Raw genomic sequence first — 20,322 nt, 5'->3', positions numbered from 1 at the left:
AAGCAATGCAGTAATAGATACTGTGTCATAATAATTGAGGAGATTCAGATCATTCCGTCAGGACAAGCGAACAGCATACTAGAGGCACGGCAAGAGCGCGCAAGTGTGTTTTTCTAGAATACTCTGTTCTCCTGTTATTTCAGTGCTGCATTTTAGTCAAGGTAAGCCCATCTTCGATTCTCTGCTTATTTTGTATTTTTAACCTCACATAATTCTGTATTTTAGTTAGACGCGTTGCCACAGTAAACAAACAGCCGCGAGTGAAACTTACTATTATTATTGTTGCAGTCTAAGTTGCACGTAAGCCTTTGCTCCTAGCACTTTCGATTTGGCACATTTTCGCGTCATTCACTTAATTGCCCGACCGAAACAGCATCTGTAAGAATAAATATAAATTGAGGAGATTCAGATCATTCCGTCAGGACAAGCGAACAGCATACTAGAGGCACGGCAAGAGCGCGCAAGTGTGTTTTTCTAGAATACTCTGTTCTCCTGTTATTTCAGTGCTGCATTTTAGTCAAGGTAAGCCCATCTTCGATTCTCTGCTTATTTTGTATTTTTAACCTCACATAATTCTGTATTTTAGTTAGACGCGTTGCCACAGTAAACAAACAGCCGCGAGTGAAACTTACTATTATTATTGTTGCAGTCTAAGTTGCACGTAAGCCTTTGCTCCTAGCACTTTCGATTTGGCACATTTTCGCGTCATTCACTTAATTGCCCGACCGAAACAGCATCTGTAAGAATAAATATAAATTGAGGAGATTCAGATCATTCCGTCAGGACAAGCGAACAGCATACTAGAGGCACGGCAAGAGCGCGCAAGTGTGTTTTTCTAGAATACTCTGTTCTCCTGTTATTTCAGTGCTGCATTTTAGTCAAGGTAAGCCCATCTTCGATTCTCTGCTTATTTTGTATTTTTAACCTCACATAATTCTGTATTTTAGTTAGACGCGTTGCCACAGTAAACAAACAGCCGCGAGTGAAACTTACTATTATTATTGTTGCAGTCTAAGTTGCACGTAAGCCTTTGCTCCTAGCACTTTCGATTTGGCACATTTTCGCGTCATTCACTTAATTGCCCGACCGAAACAGCATCTGTAAGAATAAATATAAATTGAGGAGATTCAGATCATTCCGTCAGGACAAGCGAACAGCATACTAGAGGCACGGCAAGAGCGCGCAAGTGTGTTTTTCTAGAATACTCTGTTCTCCTGTTATTTCAGTGCTGCATTTTAGTCAAGGTAAGCCCATCTTCGATTCTCTGCTTATTTTGTATTTTTAACCTCACATAATTCTGTATTTTAGTTAGACGCGTTGCCACAGTAAACAAACAGCCGCGAGTGAAACTTACTATTATTATTGTTGCAGTCTAAGTTGCACGTAAGCCTTTGCTCCTAGCACTTTCGATTTGGCACATTTTCGCGTCATTCACTTAATTGCCCGACCGAAACAGCATCTGTAAGAATAAATATAAATTGAGGAGATTCAGATCATTCCGTCAGGACAAGCGAACAGCATACTAGAGGCACGGCAAGAGCGCGCAAGTGTGTTTTTCTAGAATACTCTGTTCTCCTGTTATTTCAGTGCTGCATTTTAGTCAAGGTAAGCCCATCTTCGATTCTCTGCTTATTTTGTATTTTTAACCTCACATAATTCTGTATTTTAGTTAGACGCGTTGCCACAGTAAACAAACAGCCGCGAGTGAAACTTACTATTATTATTGTTGCAGTCTAAGTTGCACGTAAGCCTTTGCTCCTAGCACTTTCGATTTGGCACATTTTCGCGTCATTCACTTAATTGCCCGACCGAAACAGCATCTGTAAGAATAAATATAAATTGAGGAGATTCAGATCATTCCGTCAGGACAAGCGAACAGCATACTAGAGGCACGGCAAGAGCGCGCAAGTGTGTTTTTCTAGAATACTCTGTTCTCCTGTTATTTCAGTGCTGCATTTTAGTCAAGGTAAGCCCATCTTCGATTCTCTGCTTATTTTGTATTTTTAACCTCACATAATTCTGTATTTTAGTTAGACGCGTTGCCACAGTAAACAAACAGCCGCGAGTGAAACTTACTATTATTATTGTTGCAGTCTAAGTTGCACGTAAGCCTTTGCTCCTAGCACTTTCGATTTGGCACATTTTCGCGTCATTCACTTAATTGCCCGACCGAAACAGCTGTACTCACTCAAGCGGTGAAAGCATTATCTGTATATCGGTGTAATTTGCGCGCTGTCGCGGAAGCGTCAGCGGAAGCGTTCAGCCTCCTCGTGTGAAGACCGACTCGGGTAAAGACCATCGACTCTACCTGCGCGACTCCACCGAGCAAGGACACCAGAAAGGCACTTAAGTATCTCCTTTTCCCTTTTCCTTCACTCTTTTTATCTTATTGTTCACCTTAAACAACATGTGCTTTCAACACATTACTGTTATCACTCGGCAACGCCCTTTTATCACGCTCAAAAGGCAGCGCAATACTGCCAATCTGCGTCCCATTCTCTCATCCACACACACTCCTCTCTCTCTTTCCGTGGGTCTATGGAATTGTCAGTCAGCAGTCAATAAAGCTGACTTCATTCCAGCCTTTGCATCTCATTCTACTCTAAATATCTTGGGCATGACTGAGACCTGGATTCGTCCAGAAGACTCAGCAACCCCCGCTGCTCTCTCTAGCAATTTCTCCTTCTCTCACTCCCCTCGCCAGTCTGGGAGAGGTGGGGGTACAGGGCTCCTCGTTTCTAACAATTACAAATACTCTGCGCTCTCTTCTATATGCAACAACAACTCATTTGAATATCATGCTATTACACTCACAACTCCCATTAAGATCCATATTGTAGTCATTTATCGTCCCCCAGGTCAGCTGGGTAATTTTGTGGATGAGCTGGATGTGCTGCTGTCCTCCTTCCCTGAGGACGGCACCCCACTTCTAGTCTTTGGTGACTTCAACATCCATCTCGACAAGCCGTATGCAGCAGACTTCATCTCTCTCCTAGCCTCTTTCGATCTCACACAACTCATCACCACAGGTACTCACAAATCAGGCAACCAACTGGACCTGGTTTACACACGCAACTGCACCACAGACAACATCTTGGTGAGACCTCTCCATGTCTCAGATCATTTCCTCATTACCTTCAGTCTACAACTCTCTACCCCTGCACCACCAACCCCACCACCAGTCACTTTCAGGCGAAACCTGCGCTCACTTTCCCCCTCCCATCTTTCCTCTGCCGTCTCATCTTCTCTTCCCCCACCCCCACAATTCTCATCTCTGGATGTGAATACCGCAACGGATACCCTATGCTCCACTCTAACCTCTTCTCTAGACATTATCTGCCCTCTCTCCTCCAGGCCAGCACGCGCCACTCCCTCTAACCCCTGGTTATCTGAGGTTCTTAGGGAACACCGGACCGAACTCAGGGCAGCGGAGAGGAAATGGCACAAATCAAAAGACGCATCTGACCTGAGTACGTATCAATCTCTCCTCTCTTCCTTTTCTGTTGATGTTCATGCTGCAAAATCTTCATACTTCCACAACAAGATCAACAACTCCCCCAACACACGATTACTCTTCAAGACATTCAACTCTCTCCTCTGTCCACCTCCACCACCACCCGCCGCCTCCTTAACTGCTGACGATTTTGCGATCTTCTTCACCAACAAAACAACATCTATCAGCAGTCAGTTCTCAGCTCCACACACACACGAACCCAGACCGACCCCTTCCACAGCCAACATCCCTCTGCCCTCCTTTTCTCCACTAACCGAGGAAGAAGTATCTACACTTCTCCTCTCCAGTCACCCTACCACCTGCCCTCTAGACCCCATCCCCTCACACCTTCTACAAGCCATCTCTCCCACACTTCTACCAGCACTCACACACATCATCAACTCATCCCTCCATACTGGCATTTTCCCTACAGCATTCAAGCAGGCTCGGGTTACTCCACTGCTTAAAAAACCAACGCTAAACACATCATTTGTAGAACATTACAGACCTATCTCTCTCCTACCATTCATTGCAAAGACACTTGAAAGAGCTGTTTTCAACCAAGTAACATCCTTTCTGTCTCTCAACAACCAGCTGGATGTCAACCAATCCGGCTTCAAGAAAGGGCATTCTACTGAGACTGCATTACTGTCTGTCACAGAAGCCCTACGGATCGCAAAAGCTGCTTCCAAATCCTCAGTCCTCATCCTCCTGGACCTGTCTGCTGCCTTCGACACTGTGAATCATCAAATCCTTCTGTCCAGCCTCTCAGCACTGGGCATCACAGGAACTTCACTCCACTGGTTTGAGTCCTATCTCACAGGTAGGTCCTTCAAGGTCGCATGGAGAGGCGAGGTATCCAGAGCACATCAACTGACCACAGGGGTTCCCCAGGGTTCAGTTCTTGGTCCCCTCCTCTTCTCCATCTACACCACATCACTGGGACACATCATACAAGCACACGGCTTCTCCTACCACTGCTATGCTGATGACACACAGCTCTTCCTCTCGTTTCAACCAGATGATCCCACAGTAGCTGCACGGATCTCAAGCTGCCTGGCAGACATCTCGACGTGGATGAAGGAACATCACCTGCAGCTCAACTTGGCAAAGACTGAGCTTCTCGTCCTCCCTGCCAATCCGTCTCTACAGCACAACTTCACTATCCAGCTAGAGTCATCATCAATCACCCCATCAAAGTCGGTGAGAAATCTTGGAGTAACGTTTGATGACCAGCTGACCTTCACAGATCACATTTCAAAGACAGCTCGATCATGCAGGTTTGCACTGCACAACATCAGGAAGATCAGGCCTTTCCTAACTGAGCATGCAACACAACTTCTCGTCCAGGCCCTGGTCATTTCTAGGCTTGACTACTGTAATGCTCTTCTGGCCGGACTTCCATCATGTGCAACTAAACCTCTACAGATGATCCAAAATGCTGCAGCCCGTCTTGTCTTCAACGAGCCAAAGAGGGCCCACGTCACTCCTCTGTTCAGCTCACTGCACTGGCTACCTCTCGCTGCTCGCATCAAGTTCAAGGCATTGACGCTTGCTTACAGATCTATCACAGACTCAGCTCCCTCCTACTTTCACTCACTCCTACGAGTCTACATCCCTGCCAGAAGCCTACGATCGGCCAACGAGCGACGTCTCGTGGTTCCATCCCAGAAAGCCACAAAATCACTTTCCAGAACATTCTCATTCACAGTTCCATGCTGGTGGAACGCTCTCCCCACCCTCATCCGGAATGCAGAATCCCTGACAACCTTCAAAAAACATCTGAAAACCCATCTCTTCCGGGAGCACTTAACCTCATAAAAAAAAAAAAAAAAAAAAAAAAAAAAAAAAAAACACCTCCCCTTTCCCTCTAAACCTCACTTATCGGGCTTATGCTACTCTGAATAATGCCTGAACTTTGTATCTTGAGCACTTCTTGCGCTGCTTTTTGTTTTTTGCCTCTTCATGATGACTCGCTTAATCTAGTCCTACTTTGTAAGTCGCTTTGGATAAAAGCGTCTGCTAAATGACTAAATGTAAATGTAAATGTAAATAATTTCCCTGAGGGAATCAATTATATTATTCTGATTGTGAAGTAGATAGACCAAAAAGAGGTTCCATAGAAAAGGAGAAATTGTTCACGGTAGGTTTATGCAAATACATCTGCAAGAAGGAAAACAGTGTAATAATGTATGCTACCTATTAAAACAGAAGAGAGAGGCATTGTTCAGAGTTTTTATAGAATGTAATGTAACAGATTTACAACAAGTTTAGAAGTCCACCTTTTACTTTTGCTTTTTAAAAAAAATAAAACATAGAAGATAGAAGTTTGCAAAAGTGTATTGGGAGTAAAATAAGCCTGTACCCATATTAGCAGACATTGCCGTCACTCATAGATATAAACACTAGATGTCGCCTTGGGGTTCTAAACATGCGTCAAAACCGCCGCCATCTTGGAACAGGGGTCTTGTCATAGGAAGTAGCTAGGTAACGCTGCTATCTCCGCCCGTACTTCGAATTCATGGATGATACGGACTTTTGTGCTGCGTATGGATGTTCACACGAACGAAATCTTAACCAGACAGCAAGGGATTACATTTACTCGTGGATGGTAGTTGTCAAGTTGTTTTCTTATAAGTTAAGTGCATTTCTCTGCTTGGAGAAAGAAAATGAACTGTAGCCTAATTCTCGCACAGAAAATGAACTGTGAATGTGCTGTACTCTTTAGATATTATTTGAAATAACCATTGTGTTTAAAATGTACAATATGTAGGAGTTGATCCTCAATACCCACTTTTGGCTGTGTTGTGCTGTGTTGGTCCTAACTTTTGATCGATTGTACTCAAACCTTTTAATGGAAACAAACAGTGTTGCGCTTGTAACCTGTATAAGTACAGTCCTAATAGTATGCTTGTCCTCTCCCTGTCAATCTTCAAACAGTACATCCATGATTATTATACAGAATTCCACAAATATTATGTATGTGTGCGTTTTGCACAGTGGGCTCAAGGACTTGTTTCTTCCTTGCAAACTGGGGATGGAGGTGTGGAAGACCATGGAATTTGTGAAAAACTATTTAACTGTTTAAAGCCTTTCTTTAAAGTGAATTCGTTTTGTATAAATTGTATCTTAATTTTAATAAATTTTATTCATCAACAAATTGCCTGTATAAATATATAATCATGGAGCCGCCCGCGCGGTCACTTACATTGCACGTTAACTGGAGCGCATCTCATGTAAACGAAACTCCGTGTAGTCACACAGACATGAGAAATACATCAAATAGCCTACACAAAGCTTGAATTTTCTTTAATCGAAATAATTCAAAACGAAAAGAAAAAGACTACTCCCTGATGTAATCCATTATGTGCATTTCTCTCTACAGGCGCGCTCACTACGAATATAGCGATCGTCAACTTCATCTTTGCAGCCGAGTCGACACTGTCAGAAAATACCAGTTTATTAATAAAAATCAGTGCACGCCTCAACGAATTTACAAATGCTCTTCTTGTTGCACGCACACATATTATGTCGAAATAACGAGATATTATGTTGAAATAACATTATTATTAATAATACATATTTTAGAATACGTGATTAAATGCTGAATGTTGCGCTTTTTCAATTTAATAAAATTAAAACTTTAATTGTGATCATTAAAATAATTGAATATTAAATATTTAGTGGCCAAGTTTTGCTCATATAGGCCTAGCCTATATATATATATATATATATAGCGATAGTTCATTCTAAGTTTACTCAAGTGGAAGAATGTGACTAATAAACTTAGGCCTACTAGCACTATGCATTATATTTTTAAAAAGAAGTAATTATCTTAATATCAAAACCTTACATTTTCTCTGGACTCAATGATAAATACATGTCTGACCGTTGGAACGAACCAAAAAAACCTAGAAAATCGCATTCATGACGATTTATGGTGATTTTATTTCCGTTAGACCTTTGCCTACATTGACGCTGATGCATTAAAGAAGAGGGGGTCCCCTGTTCCAAGATGGCGGCTCTATTGACGCATTCGTTCCAATGAACTGCCGTATCCCAGGCGACATCTAGTGTTTATATCTATGGCCGTCACTTTGGTACAGACTGATATATCAATACAAATATATTGTATGGATTGCTGAGAAATCAGACCCTTGTGTTTAAAGAAAAAAGCAGTACCATAAGTAAACTTTTCAATGTCTATAAGGTAATTTGTGGTTTGGAGTCTGTCATGGAAGTTTATTTACAATCAGTGTTGGGAGTAACGCCTTACAAAAGTAACGCAACTCAGTAATGTATTCCTTTTTGCTGTAACACAGTAATATAATGCATTACTAATACATTTTTGGTAACATACCCGGTACAATCTCAGTAACGAGCATTACAACACATTTTCAATATAGCCAAGCTTACATTTTTTGTGAAGTTGGACTGAAATGACTGAGCTGTATTTTCACATGAGGTCTTATAGGCCCAAGCACTTTTACTTTATGTTTGGTATCCTTGAAAAATATGGCAAGCCCCACAGAGCCATTTGCTACATGTCTAGCTATAAGTGATTTCAATTTTACCACCCTTTATTTGGTAGCCTGTGTTTTAGCCAATGTTTGGCAAATAGCAGGATTCCTCTGTTCTGCCTGTGTTTTATTTTTTATAATCATTTATAGACTTTGTTTAGCCTACATGTTGTTTTTTGTGAAGTTGGACTGAAATTACAGTCGTATTTCCAGGAAGCCTAGTTCTCCAAGAGCACTTTTTGAATCTTTGAATCTTGATATGCATAGGCCTAGGCTTTAAATAACAGTAAATCAATCAGAATCTACCAGATTTTGATTCTTTGCCTGCTTTTGTCATTTTGACAGTGATTGTTACTTTTTGTATTGTGTGTGTGTTTCCCTTTTGTTTTCTATTTACATTAATGATATTTGCCCTCATTTGCCCTCATGGCCCAAAAAGTTTGGCTATGGTGAGGAGAAAATGTTCTTCAGTTGTCGGATGTTATAAAAGTAGGAAATAAAAAAATTAATACTAAAAACCATCAATTTCTGAAAAAATTTAGGGCTGATTTTTACACAAATTATTTGATTTTAATTGTTTGCCTTAACATATCTTTACTTTAGGATGAGCTACATGTATTGTTAAGGTTAAAGCTCTACAAATCAATAATTTTAAAAAACAATTGATCAAATTAATGAAATTGCTGAAATTGCTCATAGAATGAAAAAAGAGATGTATCACCAACTTCTGCAGCAGGCTTATGCAAAATTCAGAATTGTCCTCCATTCAGTTCATGAATTGGAATTGGAATTAAATTGACTCCACCCCTTAGGAAGTGACAGGAATTAAATTAAATTGACTCCACCCCTTAGGAAGTGACAGGAATTGGAATTAAATTGACTCCACCCCTTAGGAAGTGACAGGAAGTGGAATTAAATTGACTCCACCCCTTATGAAGTGACAGGAATTGGAATTAAATTGACTCCACCCCTTAGGAAGTGACAGGAAGTGGAATTAAATTCATGGCAATTCAAAGAAATCCCACACAGTCACACAACATAAATAATGTGTTTAATCTCACATGCATTCAGTGTTAGGAAGGGTACTTTGGAAATATAATTGCTTACTGTTAAAAGTTACCCATTATAAATGTGTTTTGGATTATTTTATTTGGATTACTTTATCAATGCAAAGACATTTCCTATATTTGATTAGTAACTAATTGAATTTCACATTTTACCTCAGTAATACAACTAAATAAAATTACATTAATTTTGTACTTGAATTACATAATTTCATTACACGTAACTAGTCAGTGTTGGGGGTAACTCCTTACGAAGTAATGCCATAATATAATCACATTTGGCTGTAACTGAGTAATGTAACACATTTAATGTTACTGTTACTGTTATGTTGTGAATTGAAGGTGTGTTTAAGCCCTTTATGAGCTTTATGCCAGGCTCTTGCTGTTTTGCGCCACAGTAATGTAATGAGTAGGGTAATGAGTTACTATCCATAGAGAATAACAAGTAAGGTCATGCATTATGGGTTTTTTTTAAGTGAATAATGTGTATTACACGTTCTTGAGTAGTGACCCCAACACTGATGGTATCAAATATCAGTAGCATAATACCATCAAGAGATGGTTTTCAAAATAAAAGACTGTCTGTCTGGGAACTTACTTGTAGATGCCTTTTGAAATGTGCAGTAGCCTTGATGGAGCCACAGACTGGAGCACTGCATATGTGCATACGGCTCTGTGGTTTCCAGGGGTTCTTGTTGGAATTGGTTCTTCAAAATGAACTCGTACAGATGATCTTTTAGGCCTGCTATTATTTTCCATGTCGCTCTTATTACAGGTGTCAAATCTATAAACGTTTGTAATCTGAAGTTGTAAGGGACTTCTTCTGAAACTTAAAAAGTCCAGTGTTGCCCATCAAATTGTGTAGAAAAGAAGCTTTCAAACAAATGTCCACCTCAAATTGTTTGGCAACCATTTTAAATACGTTGTTAAAGTAAAGCATTCTGGGAAATGGAGTCATGTTCCATCATGTTCCACAAAATTACAATAAATCAAACTTATTTGTTCTGTGACTAGAGCTTTTAACATTCATTGCTGGGGGAAAACATTTCCTGTTAATGTAATCTGTACAAGTAGTTCAAACTAATATAATTTATAGAATATGTAATGCAATCATATCTGACATATATTGTAAAGCTTCATTGTTAAACATTCACTTAAATTATGTATATGAATTTCTTGGAATTTGTATTGAAAACAATTCGGTAACACTTTATAATAATGGTCCGTCATTAATAAGTAACTATGCTGGAAGTAATGAAGGACTAATGAGTAGTTCTACATTAACACTTTAGCTACTACTATTAACTAATTAAGAAACAAGCTTAACTAATCAGTAAGTAATATAACATTTAGGAGATTATTACTTATTAGGTAATCAATAATTACTTAATGAGATTAGCTTCATTAATAACTATTAACTAACTGACAAATTATAAAGAACATTGTCGTGTGTCTGAGACATCATTTTTACTATGAAAATAGTCATAATATACATCACTATTTACTCAAGTGTTACCTAGTCACTATGCAGGAACTACTAGTGATCTGGACCATTATTTTAAAGTGAAAAACATATTTTTCACTTTAAAATAATGGTCCAGATCACAAGTAGTCCCTGAAGAGTGACTAGGTAACACTTGAGTAAATAGTGATGAATTTTATGACCCCGTTGTAGGTAAAAAAGATAATTGCTAACGTCTCAGACACGATAATGCTGTGATTAGTAATTAATTAGTAACTCTTTATGTTGTCATAATTACTTATTAGTTCTTAATGATTCCAATCTCATTAAGTAACTATTGATTACCTAATAAGGAACTATCTGAGTCCTAAATTCGATATTACTTACTGATTAGTTAATATTGTTTCCATATTAGTTAATAGTAGTCAAGTCAAGTCAAGTCACCTTTATTTATATAACGCTTTTTACAATACAGGTTGTATCAAAGCAGCTTCACATTGAAAAAATGAAAATAATACAACATAGTTTGTTTCTAGAAGAAAATTGCATCATTGTCCACCCTAATTAGGCAGCTCAATAATATCGTTGAATATTAATTTTCCCCAACTAAGCAAGCCAAAACCAAGGCAACAGTGGCAAGGAACCAAAACTCCATCAGGTGACAGAATGGAGAAAAAAACCTTGGGAGAACCCAGGCTCAGTCGGGGGCCAGTAGCTTAAGTGTTAATGTAAAACTACTCATTAGTCCTGCATTACTTCCTGCATAGTTACTTATTAATGACGGACCATTATTCTAAAGTGTTACCAACAATTCTGCTTCCTTTAATTCAAATTTTAATTGTAATTCTAGATCCTGTTTTTGCCATTAACCTCTTAAGCGGCACCCACCTTTTTCTTTTCTTTTTTCGGAAATGCTCATTCCGAACTTAAATGGTTGTAATTCAAGAATGCTTTGGAATATAGATGTTAGATTGGTCTTGTTTTAAAGAAGGCGTTTGGCAGATTTTTGAAGAATTTAAATAAATTAAGAAAGTTAAACAGAAAAATAAGTTATAGAAGTTTGAGTTTATGAAAATGTACAATGTTAAAAATTTAATTATTCATATTTTATATAAAATATAAGCCTGGTGGACTCTAAAAATGCAAAAAAATCAAAGCCAAACATCTGAACAAGCTGTGTTTCAAAAAATTTACAAGCGATGTCATTGCATTATAATCGATTATGGTCGGCAGATGCATCGATGCAGCATCGTCAATCATCTCATCCCGATGCATCGATTATTTGATTAATTTGAGCTAATGAGCTACTTCTCCATAGTCAGTGTATTAGCTTCAGTAGATGGCGGTCGGCGCGCCCCCCAGTTTGGAGAAGCAGGCAGGAGAACCCACTTGGAAGCTAAGCAATATATATTGGGGCAGCAGCTAAACGTATTTTAGAAGACATCTCTATAAGTTGCGGTAGATAATATATTTAGAATGTTTACACCGCTTTACCTTGCCCTTAGACAGCACTTTCCTACTGCACATTTTCTCAACCGTAGAATATCCGTATTCCTATGCCCATTCAGTCTCTCTCTGCAAAGGTTCTTCTTCATACACTGGCTCATAAAGATATCCTCTCCACTGGGAACAGCATTTTGTCATTGCTGTCACAATCGCTCAATTTTATTTTCTTGTAGTTGTTTAGGTTATTCCATAAACAACCTGAATCAAACACTGATCTGCGGCGTAATACAGTCAAACGTATGCGTAAGAATGAAGAAGTTATACAGTTTAGAAAAAGTAGTGCCAAATGAAAGGCCTCTGTGGCAAAGCGGTGAAAATATTCGAAATACAGTGTACACTTAACTGATATTTGATTTTTTCTACGTGGTCCTTTATTTTAGGGGTCTAAAATATCTTTAGCAGCTGCCCCCATCTACAGCAGTGCATTGCTTAGCTTCTGTGTCGGAACACTTGCCTGCTTCTCCAAACTGGGTCCAAACTACTGTAGCTACACTGACCATGGAGAAGTACCTCATACAATTACACTTCAAAAGATGCAAACTATCCCTTAAATTGAAATCCTAAAGTGTTCACCAAAAAGCAACATGTTTATTTACTCTTGACTTCAGAGGAGCTTGTCTTTGTTAAAGCAACTATACAAGATGTCAGAAAAAATGATGAGCAGGTAACTAACATACTTTGTTTTTCCTAGTCTAGACTAAGGGATGACTGACGCCATCAGAACGATAGAGGTGGCCGCGCTCGGCCGGTGTCAGGAACCAATCAGACTCAACATCTCTCACCACACAACGATCACTCTCCCCAGAATTCTGATTACTCACACCTGTTCACAATTATCAACCTCATTCCACCAGCACATAAAACACACGGCAATACCTCAGTTCTCTGTCAAGCCTCCAACAGGAACTGACCCATATCCTCTGTCTCCGATCATTTGAGAAACCTGTGATTTCTGAACGTAAAGTACTCACCTGTGATTTACTAACCTCTGGCTTCTTGATCTGTGACCTCCAGGAATATTGTCCATATCCACGTATTACCTGACATCCGGTGATCTCCAGTGTCCCACTGAATCCTCTTGCCACCCGTTGAATCAACGCCAGAACCTGTAAGAGAAAAAGACCAGTATTTATATCCCAGAACGGATTGTTATTCAATATTCTGGAGTGTTTGAACTTACCTGTTGTGGATCCCACATCCAGTGTTCTCTCAAGTCTTCTCGCTCTTGCTACTCACCATGATTTATTGAAACATCAAATAAAGCTGTGTTATATTCACTTACCTCGATCTCTGTGTGCCTTGTATCCTGACAGTCGGCCATTCAGCCTCGGGATGCTGTATGACTGCCGCCAAGATTCGCTCGTCCCTGGTAAGATCCACATGTAAAGTTATTAAATGGAACTGAACGACACAATTCCAAACCAAGCTTATGCAGTAAAAGGCAGTCTAACTTCCTTTAATTCTTTTCTGGCAGGCATGACACTGTGGGACTGTGATGACTTGGAAAAAAATACAGAGAAAGACCACAACTTAACAGTGACTTTGAGATAGTTGCTTCTGAATCAATTGAGGATAAATCCTCAGCGCTAACAGTTGAAGCCTCTCTGAAAGCAAGTTTTTTAGGTGGACTGGTCGAGGTTGAAGGATCGGCCAAATACCTGAATGATCATAAGGCATCCAAAAATCAGGCCAGAGTAACTCTGAAGTACAAAGCTACCACAAAGTTCCGGGAACTGTCGATGAATCACCTTGGAAGAGGCAATGTTAAGCATCCGTATGTCTTTGATAAAGGATTAGCAACACATGTAGTCACAGGTATCCTTCATGGGGCACAAGCATTTTTTGTCTTTGACCGCGAAGTGTCCAAAAAGGAAAATCATCAAGACATTCAAGGCAACTTGAAGGTGATGATCAAGAAGATTCCCTGCTTTGCAATAGAGAGTGAAGGTTCGCTGAAAATGGAAGACAAGGACAAAGAAAATGTTGACAAATTTTCCTGCAGATTCTTTGGAGACTTTTCAATTCAGAAATCTCCTACATCCTTTCAGGATGCAGTAGAAGTCTACCAAAGCCTGCCAAAATTGTTGGGAGCCAACGGAGAAAACGCCGTACCAGTGAAGGTCTGGCTGTTGCCACTGACAAGTTTAGATTCTTCTGCTGCCAAACTTGTCCGTCAGATAAGTATAAGATTAGTTCAAGAATCACAGACTGTCCTGGAGGACTTCAGTGAGCTGGAAATGAGGTGCAATGATGCACTGAGGACCACCACTGCACAGCAGTTCCCACAGATTGGCAAAAAAGATTAAAAGAAATGTCCTCTGAGTTCAAACTGGAATTCCAACGAACCTTGGCAAAGAAACTTCCATCAATCCGATGAGGAGGAGAAGAGGAGGCTGGGCTCGCAGACATCCTGAAGAAGAGACATTCTTCTCCTTTCAACAGCAAACACCTGACCGAGTGGATGGACTGTAAAGAGAGAGAAATCTGCGTGTTAAAGTCTTTTACCAACATGATGAAAAACACAAAGATTGTACCTTCTCAAAATGGTCTTCATGAGGAAATTCTCAGTGCAGACCATGCTGTGTGTTTTGTTTTCACCTCACTTGGAAGTGCTGAACCGTACCTCTCAGCTTTATCAAACTACTTAAAACAAACACCAGAAGACCCTCAATGGGCACATACCAGAGATGTAGAGAAGGAACAATGGTACCTTTCACACAAAGTAGCAGATTCATTGCGGAGCAAAGCAAAGCTCTTCAGTGACTTTGCAGAGGCTAACAAGGAGAACAAGAACATTAAGTTCCTGACAGTAGGTTAAACAAATGAAACACAGAAAGGTTCAAGCATATACCTTTATAAAGAAGGCGTTTCTGTCAGTGAGAACTTTGAGCCGCCTTCAAAGCCGGAAACAGTGACAGTAATGTCAGCATTTGGCCCGGATATTCCAGTTTTTTGCCACTAGAGGCCCCCATTGTGTTTTTTTTTCGTCAGACCCTTTTGTTTTTTTTCTGTTCTCGTTATCATTTGCACCTGTGCCTTGTTTCCTTTGCATATATATAAACCCTTAGTTTGCCTTAGTTTTTTGCTCTGTGTTTGAATGTTATCACCCAGCCTAAGCGAAGCTGTGAACCGTTGATGCTCCAGTTGGATTCTCTGTTTTGGTACGCTATTTTTTGTACTTGTTTTTTGGATTATCTTTTTGAGACTTTTTGCTGTACCTACTACTTTGTGAATATACATTTTTCTGAGTGGATTACCCTTTTTTGGAATTACTTTTGACTATTGTGGATTTTTATTTTTTGCCTGAAGGATTTTTCTTTTTATTGTTATTAAAACACCAGCTCAAGTACTGCTGTGTCTGCCTCATCTTCTGGGTTCTGCCAACTATTAGTGGCTCAGTTTGCTAAGAGACAGTTTCCCACACCAGAGACCCGAGTTCGAGACCGGGTCCTGACAGAAACACAGAGCCAACATGAACCCAGAGGCGCCCAGTACTCAGGAGCTTTTGGCCACACTGTCACAACACGAGGGGACTGTTCAACGTCATGAAGCCGCTTTGGTTCAGCAAGAGGCCTTGATGGTAAGACACTCTCAACTTCTTTCGGAGATGCTGACTTCCATAAAGCAGATATCTGATCGACTTCCACCGGCAACTGCTTCTGTCTCAGTACCTAATATTCAAGTACCCGTGGCAGTTATCCCCCTGACTGAACCTCGTCTTCCGCCTCCCCAACGGTTCTCAGGTGATCCGAGTGCCTGTAAGGGTTTCTTTACCCAATGTTCTCTCTCCTTTGAGCTGCAACCCTCGTCATTCCCCACCGATCGGTCCAAGATCACATACATCATCACCCTGCTGTCAGATAAGGCCCTGGCCTGGGCTACTGCTGTGTGGGATGCCCAAGGTCCCTGCTGTACCAGCTACTCTGCCTTTACTGAGGAATTCAAGCGAGTGTTCCAAGGTCCTACCAGTGGTCCTGACTCAGCCAAACAGCTCCTGACTCTTCGCCAAGGTCGGCACAGCGTGACAGACTATGCCATCCAGTTCCGCACGGTGGCAGCAACAAGTGGCTGGAACGATGAGGCCCTCACGGTGTGCTTTCTGAAGGGTCTCTCCGACGCCATCCAAGACGAACTGGCCACTCGGGAACCACCAGACAATCTTGAGTCCTTGATCAAGTTGGCCTCACATATAGATCAACGTCTGAGAGAAAGGGAACTTAACCGTAGACCTCTCGCCCTAGCTCCTATCAGTCCCAGTTCCGAGTCCCTATCTTTATCCCCGCTAGCTCCTCCAGAACCCATCCAGATCGGACGCATCTCTCAGGCTGAAAGAGAGCGCCGGATGAAGGAGCGATGCTGTCTTTATTGCGGCAAACCGGGCCATTTCCGCTCTGCGTGTCCCGGGCTACAGGGAAACGCACAGTCCCGTGCAGGCCAGGGGGACTGTAACGGGAAACATAACCTCCTCCCATCCGTCCAACTCCCGCTTGCTCATTCCAGTCACCCTTTCCTGGAACAACCATGACCTACCCCTTCAAGCCTTGGTAGACTCAGGAGCTGCAGGAAACTTCATGGACGGTATCTGGGCAAAGCAAAATGGCGTTCCTTCTGAACCTCTCATGGATCCCATGAGGGTTACTACGTTGGATGGAAGCCCTCTGGTATTGTCACTCGAGTCACTGCTCCCTTGAGACTTTCAGTTTCCCAACACCAGGAAGTGATACATTTTCATCTTATCCCCTGTTCCGAGTTCCCTCTTGTCCTTGGCTACCCCTGGCTGCACAGCCATAACCCTCACATTGACTGGTCTGTGGGCACTGTCACCCGGTGGGGTCCTACGTGCCAAGCCACCTGCATCTTCCCGAGTTCCCCAAGTTCCCCTCCCGAGTCCCTAGAATCCATTGACTTATCCCGAGTTCCAGAGTGTCACCATGACCTCAAGTCAGTATTTAGCAAACAGAAGGCCACCATGCTACCACCTCATAGACCTTACGATTGCCCTATCGACCTACTTCCGGGCACCTGCCCCCCCAGAGGTCGGATTTTTTCCCTATCTCCTCCCGAACGAGCGGCAATGGATACCTACATCAAGGATGCACTGGCAGCAGGCCTCATTCGTCCATCCACCTCGCCTGCGGGAGCAGGTTTTTTCTTTGTGGCCAAGAAAGATGGTGGATTACGTCCATGCATTGACTACCGGGGGCTCAATGCCATAACTGTCCGCAACCGCTACCCCCTACCCCTTATGGCCACAGCGTTTGAGCTAATCCAGGAAGCAACCGTCTTCACTAAGCTTGATTTGCGGAACGCATACCATCTTGTGCGGATCAGACACGGTGATGAGTGGAAGACTGCTTTCAACACGCCCACTGGTCACTATGAGTACTTGGTGATGCCCTTCGGCCTGACCAACGCCCCGGCTGTGTTCCAAGCACTCATTAATGATGTACTCAGGGATATGCTTAACATCTTTGTGTTCGTCTACTTGGATGATATCCTCATCTTTTCGAGCTCCCTTCAAGAACACACTAAACATGTCAGACAAGTTCTCAAACGCCTCCTTGACAGCCATTTGTACGTAAAGCCGGAAAAATGTGAATTCCATTCCTTCAGAGTACTATTCCTGGGATTTGTAGTGGAACCCGGTCGTATCCAAATGGACTCCAGGAAGGTAGAAGCAGTAGCGGAATGGCCCACCCCTAAGTCCATTAAGGAAGTTCAGCGTTTCCTAGGATTCACAAACTTTTATCGCAAGTTCATCAAGAACTTCAGCTCAGTGGCAGCTCCTCTCTCAGCTTTAACCAAGGGTGGCAACACAAGTTTTCTGTGGGGAAAAGAAGCTGAGACTGCCTTTCAAGGACTCAAGCAGCGCATCCTCTCTGCTGCCATCCCGACGCTACCTACAGCTGATGAACCTTTTGTAGTAGAGGTAGACGCCTCGGAGGTTGGTTTTGGAGCTGTCCTGTCCCAGAGGGGAAAAGACAAGAAGCTCCACCCTTGCGCTTTCTTCTCACACCGCCTTACCCCGGCCGAGAGGAACTATGATGTAGGGGATCGCGAACTGCTAGCGATTAAGATGGCATTGGAGGAGTGGAGGCACTGGCTCGAGGGGGCTTCTCAACCGTTTCAAGTACTTACAGATCACAAAAATCTGGAGTATATCCAGCAGGCTAAGCGGTTGAACTCCAGACAAGCTCGATGGTCTCTTTTCTTTAATCGATTTCAGTTCATCCTCACCTATCGGCCCGGGTCGAAGAATCTCAAACCTGATGCCTTGTCCCGAGTCTATGCGCCTGCCGTTCGAGAAGATACTGACATGCCTGTCCTTCCTACCTCTAAAATTGTGGCTCCGATCTCATGGCAAGTTGAGGACACCGTGAGGCGAGCTCAAGCTACTGAACCAGATCCGAAAGGAGGTCCTGCCAATCGGTTGTTTGTCCCCAAAGCAGTGAGGTCACAGGTCCTTCTATGGGGACACTCCTCTCGTCTCACCTGTCATCCGGGTGTAGGTCGGACCCTGGAGTTTATCCAGCGAAAGTTCTGGTGACCCACCATAAAAGAAGACGTTGCCACATTTGTCAAGGCCTGTCCCGTGTGCTGTCAGAACAAGTCCTCTCACCACCGTCCTCAGGGACTTCTTCATCCTTTATCGATTCCTCATCGACCCTGGTCACATATCTCGTTGGACTTTATTACAGGCCTTCCTCTATCACATGGCAATACTACTATCCTAGTCATCATCGACAGGTTTTCTAAGGCGGCCAGGTTTGTCCCCTTGACCAAGCTGCCTTCTGCTATAGAAACAGCTGAGCTGGTTATTAACCACGTGTTCCGAGTCTTCGGCATTCCTCAAGATATGGTTTCCGATAGAGGCCCTCAGTTTGCCTCAAGGTTTTGGAGGGCCTTCTGCCAGCTCATAGGGGCCACTGCCAGTCTATCTTCAGGGTACCACCCGGAGTCCAACGGCCAAACCGAGAGGATGAATCAAGAGCTTGAAACTGCCCTCAGGTGTATGGCTTCCAACAATCCATCCACGTGGTCGTCCTTCATTGTGTGGGCTGAGTATGCGCACAACACCTTGCGCTCCTCCTCCACGGGTATGTCTCCGCACGAGAGTCAGTTTGACTACGCCCCTCCATTGTTTCCTGACCAAGAAACAGAAGTCGGAGTACCTTCAGCCCGGAAGTTCATCAGACGCTGTCGGCTTGCGTGGAGGAAGACCCGTCTCAATCTTCTGCGTGCCTCTCAGCAGTACCAACAACAAGCCAACAGACGTCGCCGTCCTGGCCCCAACTTGCGCCCCGGCCAGAGAGTCTGGCTCGCCACAAGAAACTTACCTCTACGGGTGGAGTCACGCAAGCTGTCCCAGAAATACATCGGTCCCTTTAAGGTTGCCAGGAGAGTAAATCTAGTTACATATCGTCTGCACTTACCTAGATCCCTTAAGATTAATCCCACGTTTCACATCTCTTTATTAAAACCTGTTCTTTTTCTCCCCTTGTCCCGGCAGGCAGACCTCCCCCTCCGCCCTGTGTCATCGGAGGCCAGCCGGCTTATACCGTCCACCGGATACTGGACTCCCGCCGGGTGCAGCGGTCCTGGCAGTATCTGGTGGACTGGGAAGGCTACGGTCCTGAGGAGCGCTCCTGGGTTCCTGCCAAAGACATACTGGACCCTGAGCTCATTCGACAGTTCAGGGCCCTCCACCCAGAGAAAGCTGGTAGGAACGTCAGGAGCCGTTCCTAGAGGGGGGATTCTGTCAGCATTTGGCCCGGATATTCCAGTTTTTTGCCACTAGAGGCCCCCATTGTGTTTTTTTTTCGTCAGACCCTTTTGTTTTTTTTCTGTTCTCGTTATCATTTGCACCTGTGCCTTGTTTCCTTTGCATATATATAAACCCTTAGTTTGCCTTAGTTTTTTGCTCTGTGTTTGAATGTTATCACCCAGCCTAAGCGAAGCTGTGAACCGTTGATGCTCCAGTTGGATTCTCTGTTTTGGTACGCTATTTTTTGTACTTGTTTTTTGGATTATCTTTTTGAGACTTTTTGCTGTACCTACTACTTTGTGAATATACATTTTTCTGAGTGGATTACCCTTTTTTGGAATTACTTTTGACCATTGTGGATTTTTATTTTTTGCCTGAAGGACTTTTCTTTTTATTGTTATTAAAACACCAGCTCAAGTACTGCTGTGTCTGCCTCATCTTCTGGGTTCTGCCAACTATTAGTGGCTCAGTTTGCTAAGAGACAGTTTCCCACACCAGAGACCCGAGTTCGA

General features: G+C 42.6%; 1 protein-coding gene across 1 annotated transcript; it reads left to right on the top strand.

The window, feature by feature from the left end:
* Positions 1-2,617: 2,617 nt before the first annotated feature.
* Positions 2,618-15,007, top strand: LOC307164708 (cytolytic toxin-alpha-like; the record flags this gene model as incomplete). Its single annotated transcript, XM_079881766.1, is given in 11 exon segments — positions 2,618-2,714; positions 2,859-3,097; positions 3,142-3,280; positions 3,330-3,470; positions 13,060-13,153; positions 13,359-13,414; positions 13,520-13,555; positions 13,558-14,345; positions 14,348-14,419; positions 14,423-14,860; positions 14,864-15,007. Coding segments are annotated over 11 exon segments (2,244 nt in total).
* Positions 15,008-20,322: the final 5,315 nt, after the last annotated feature.

Source organism: Squalius cephalus (assembly GCF_949319135.1).
Source record: "Squalius cephalus genome assembly, chromosome: 9".
Classification (NCBI taxonomy): Eukaryota; Metazoa; Chordata; class Actinopteri; order Cypriniformes; family Leuciscidae; genus Squalius; species Squalius cephalus.
This window is presented reverse-complemented; position numbering and strand designations above follow the sequence as displayed.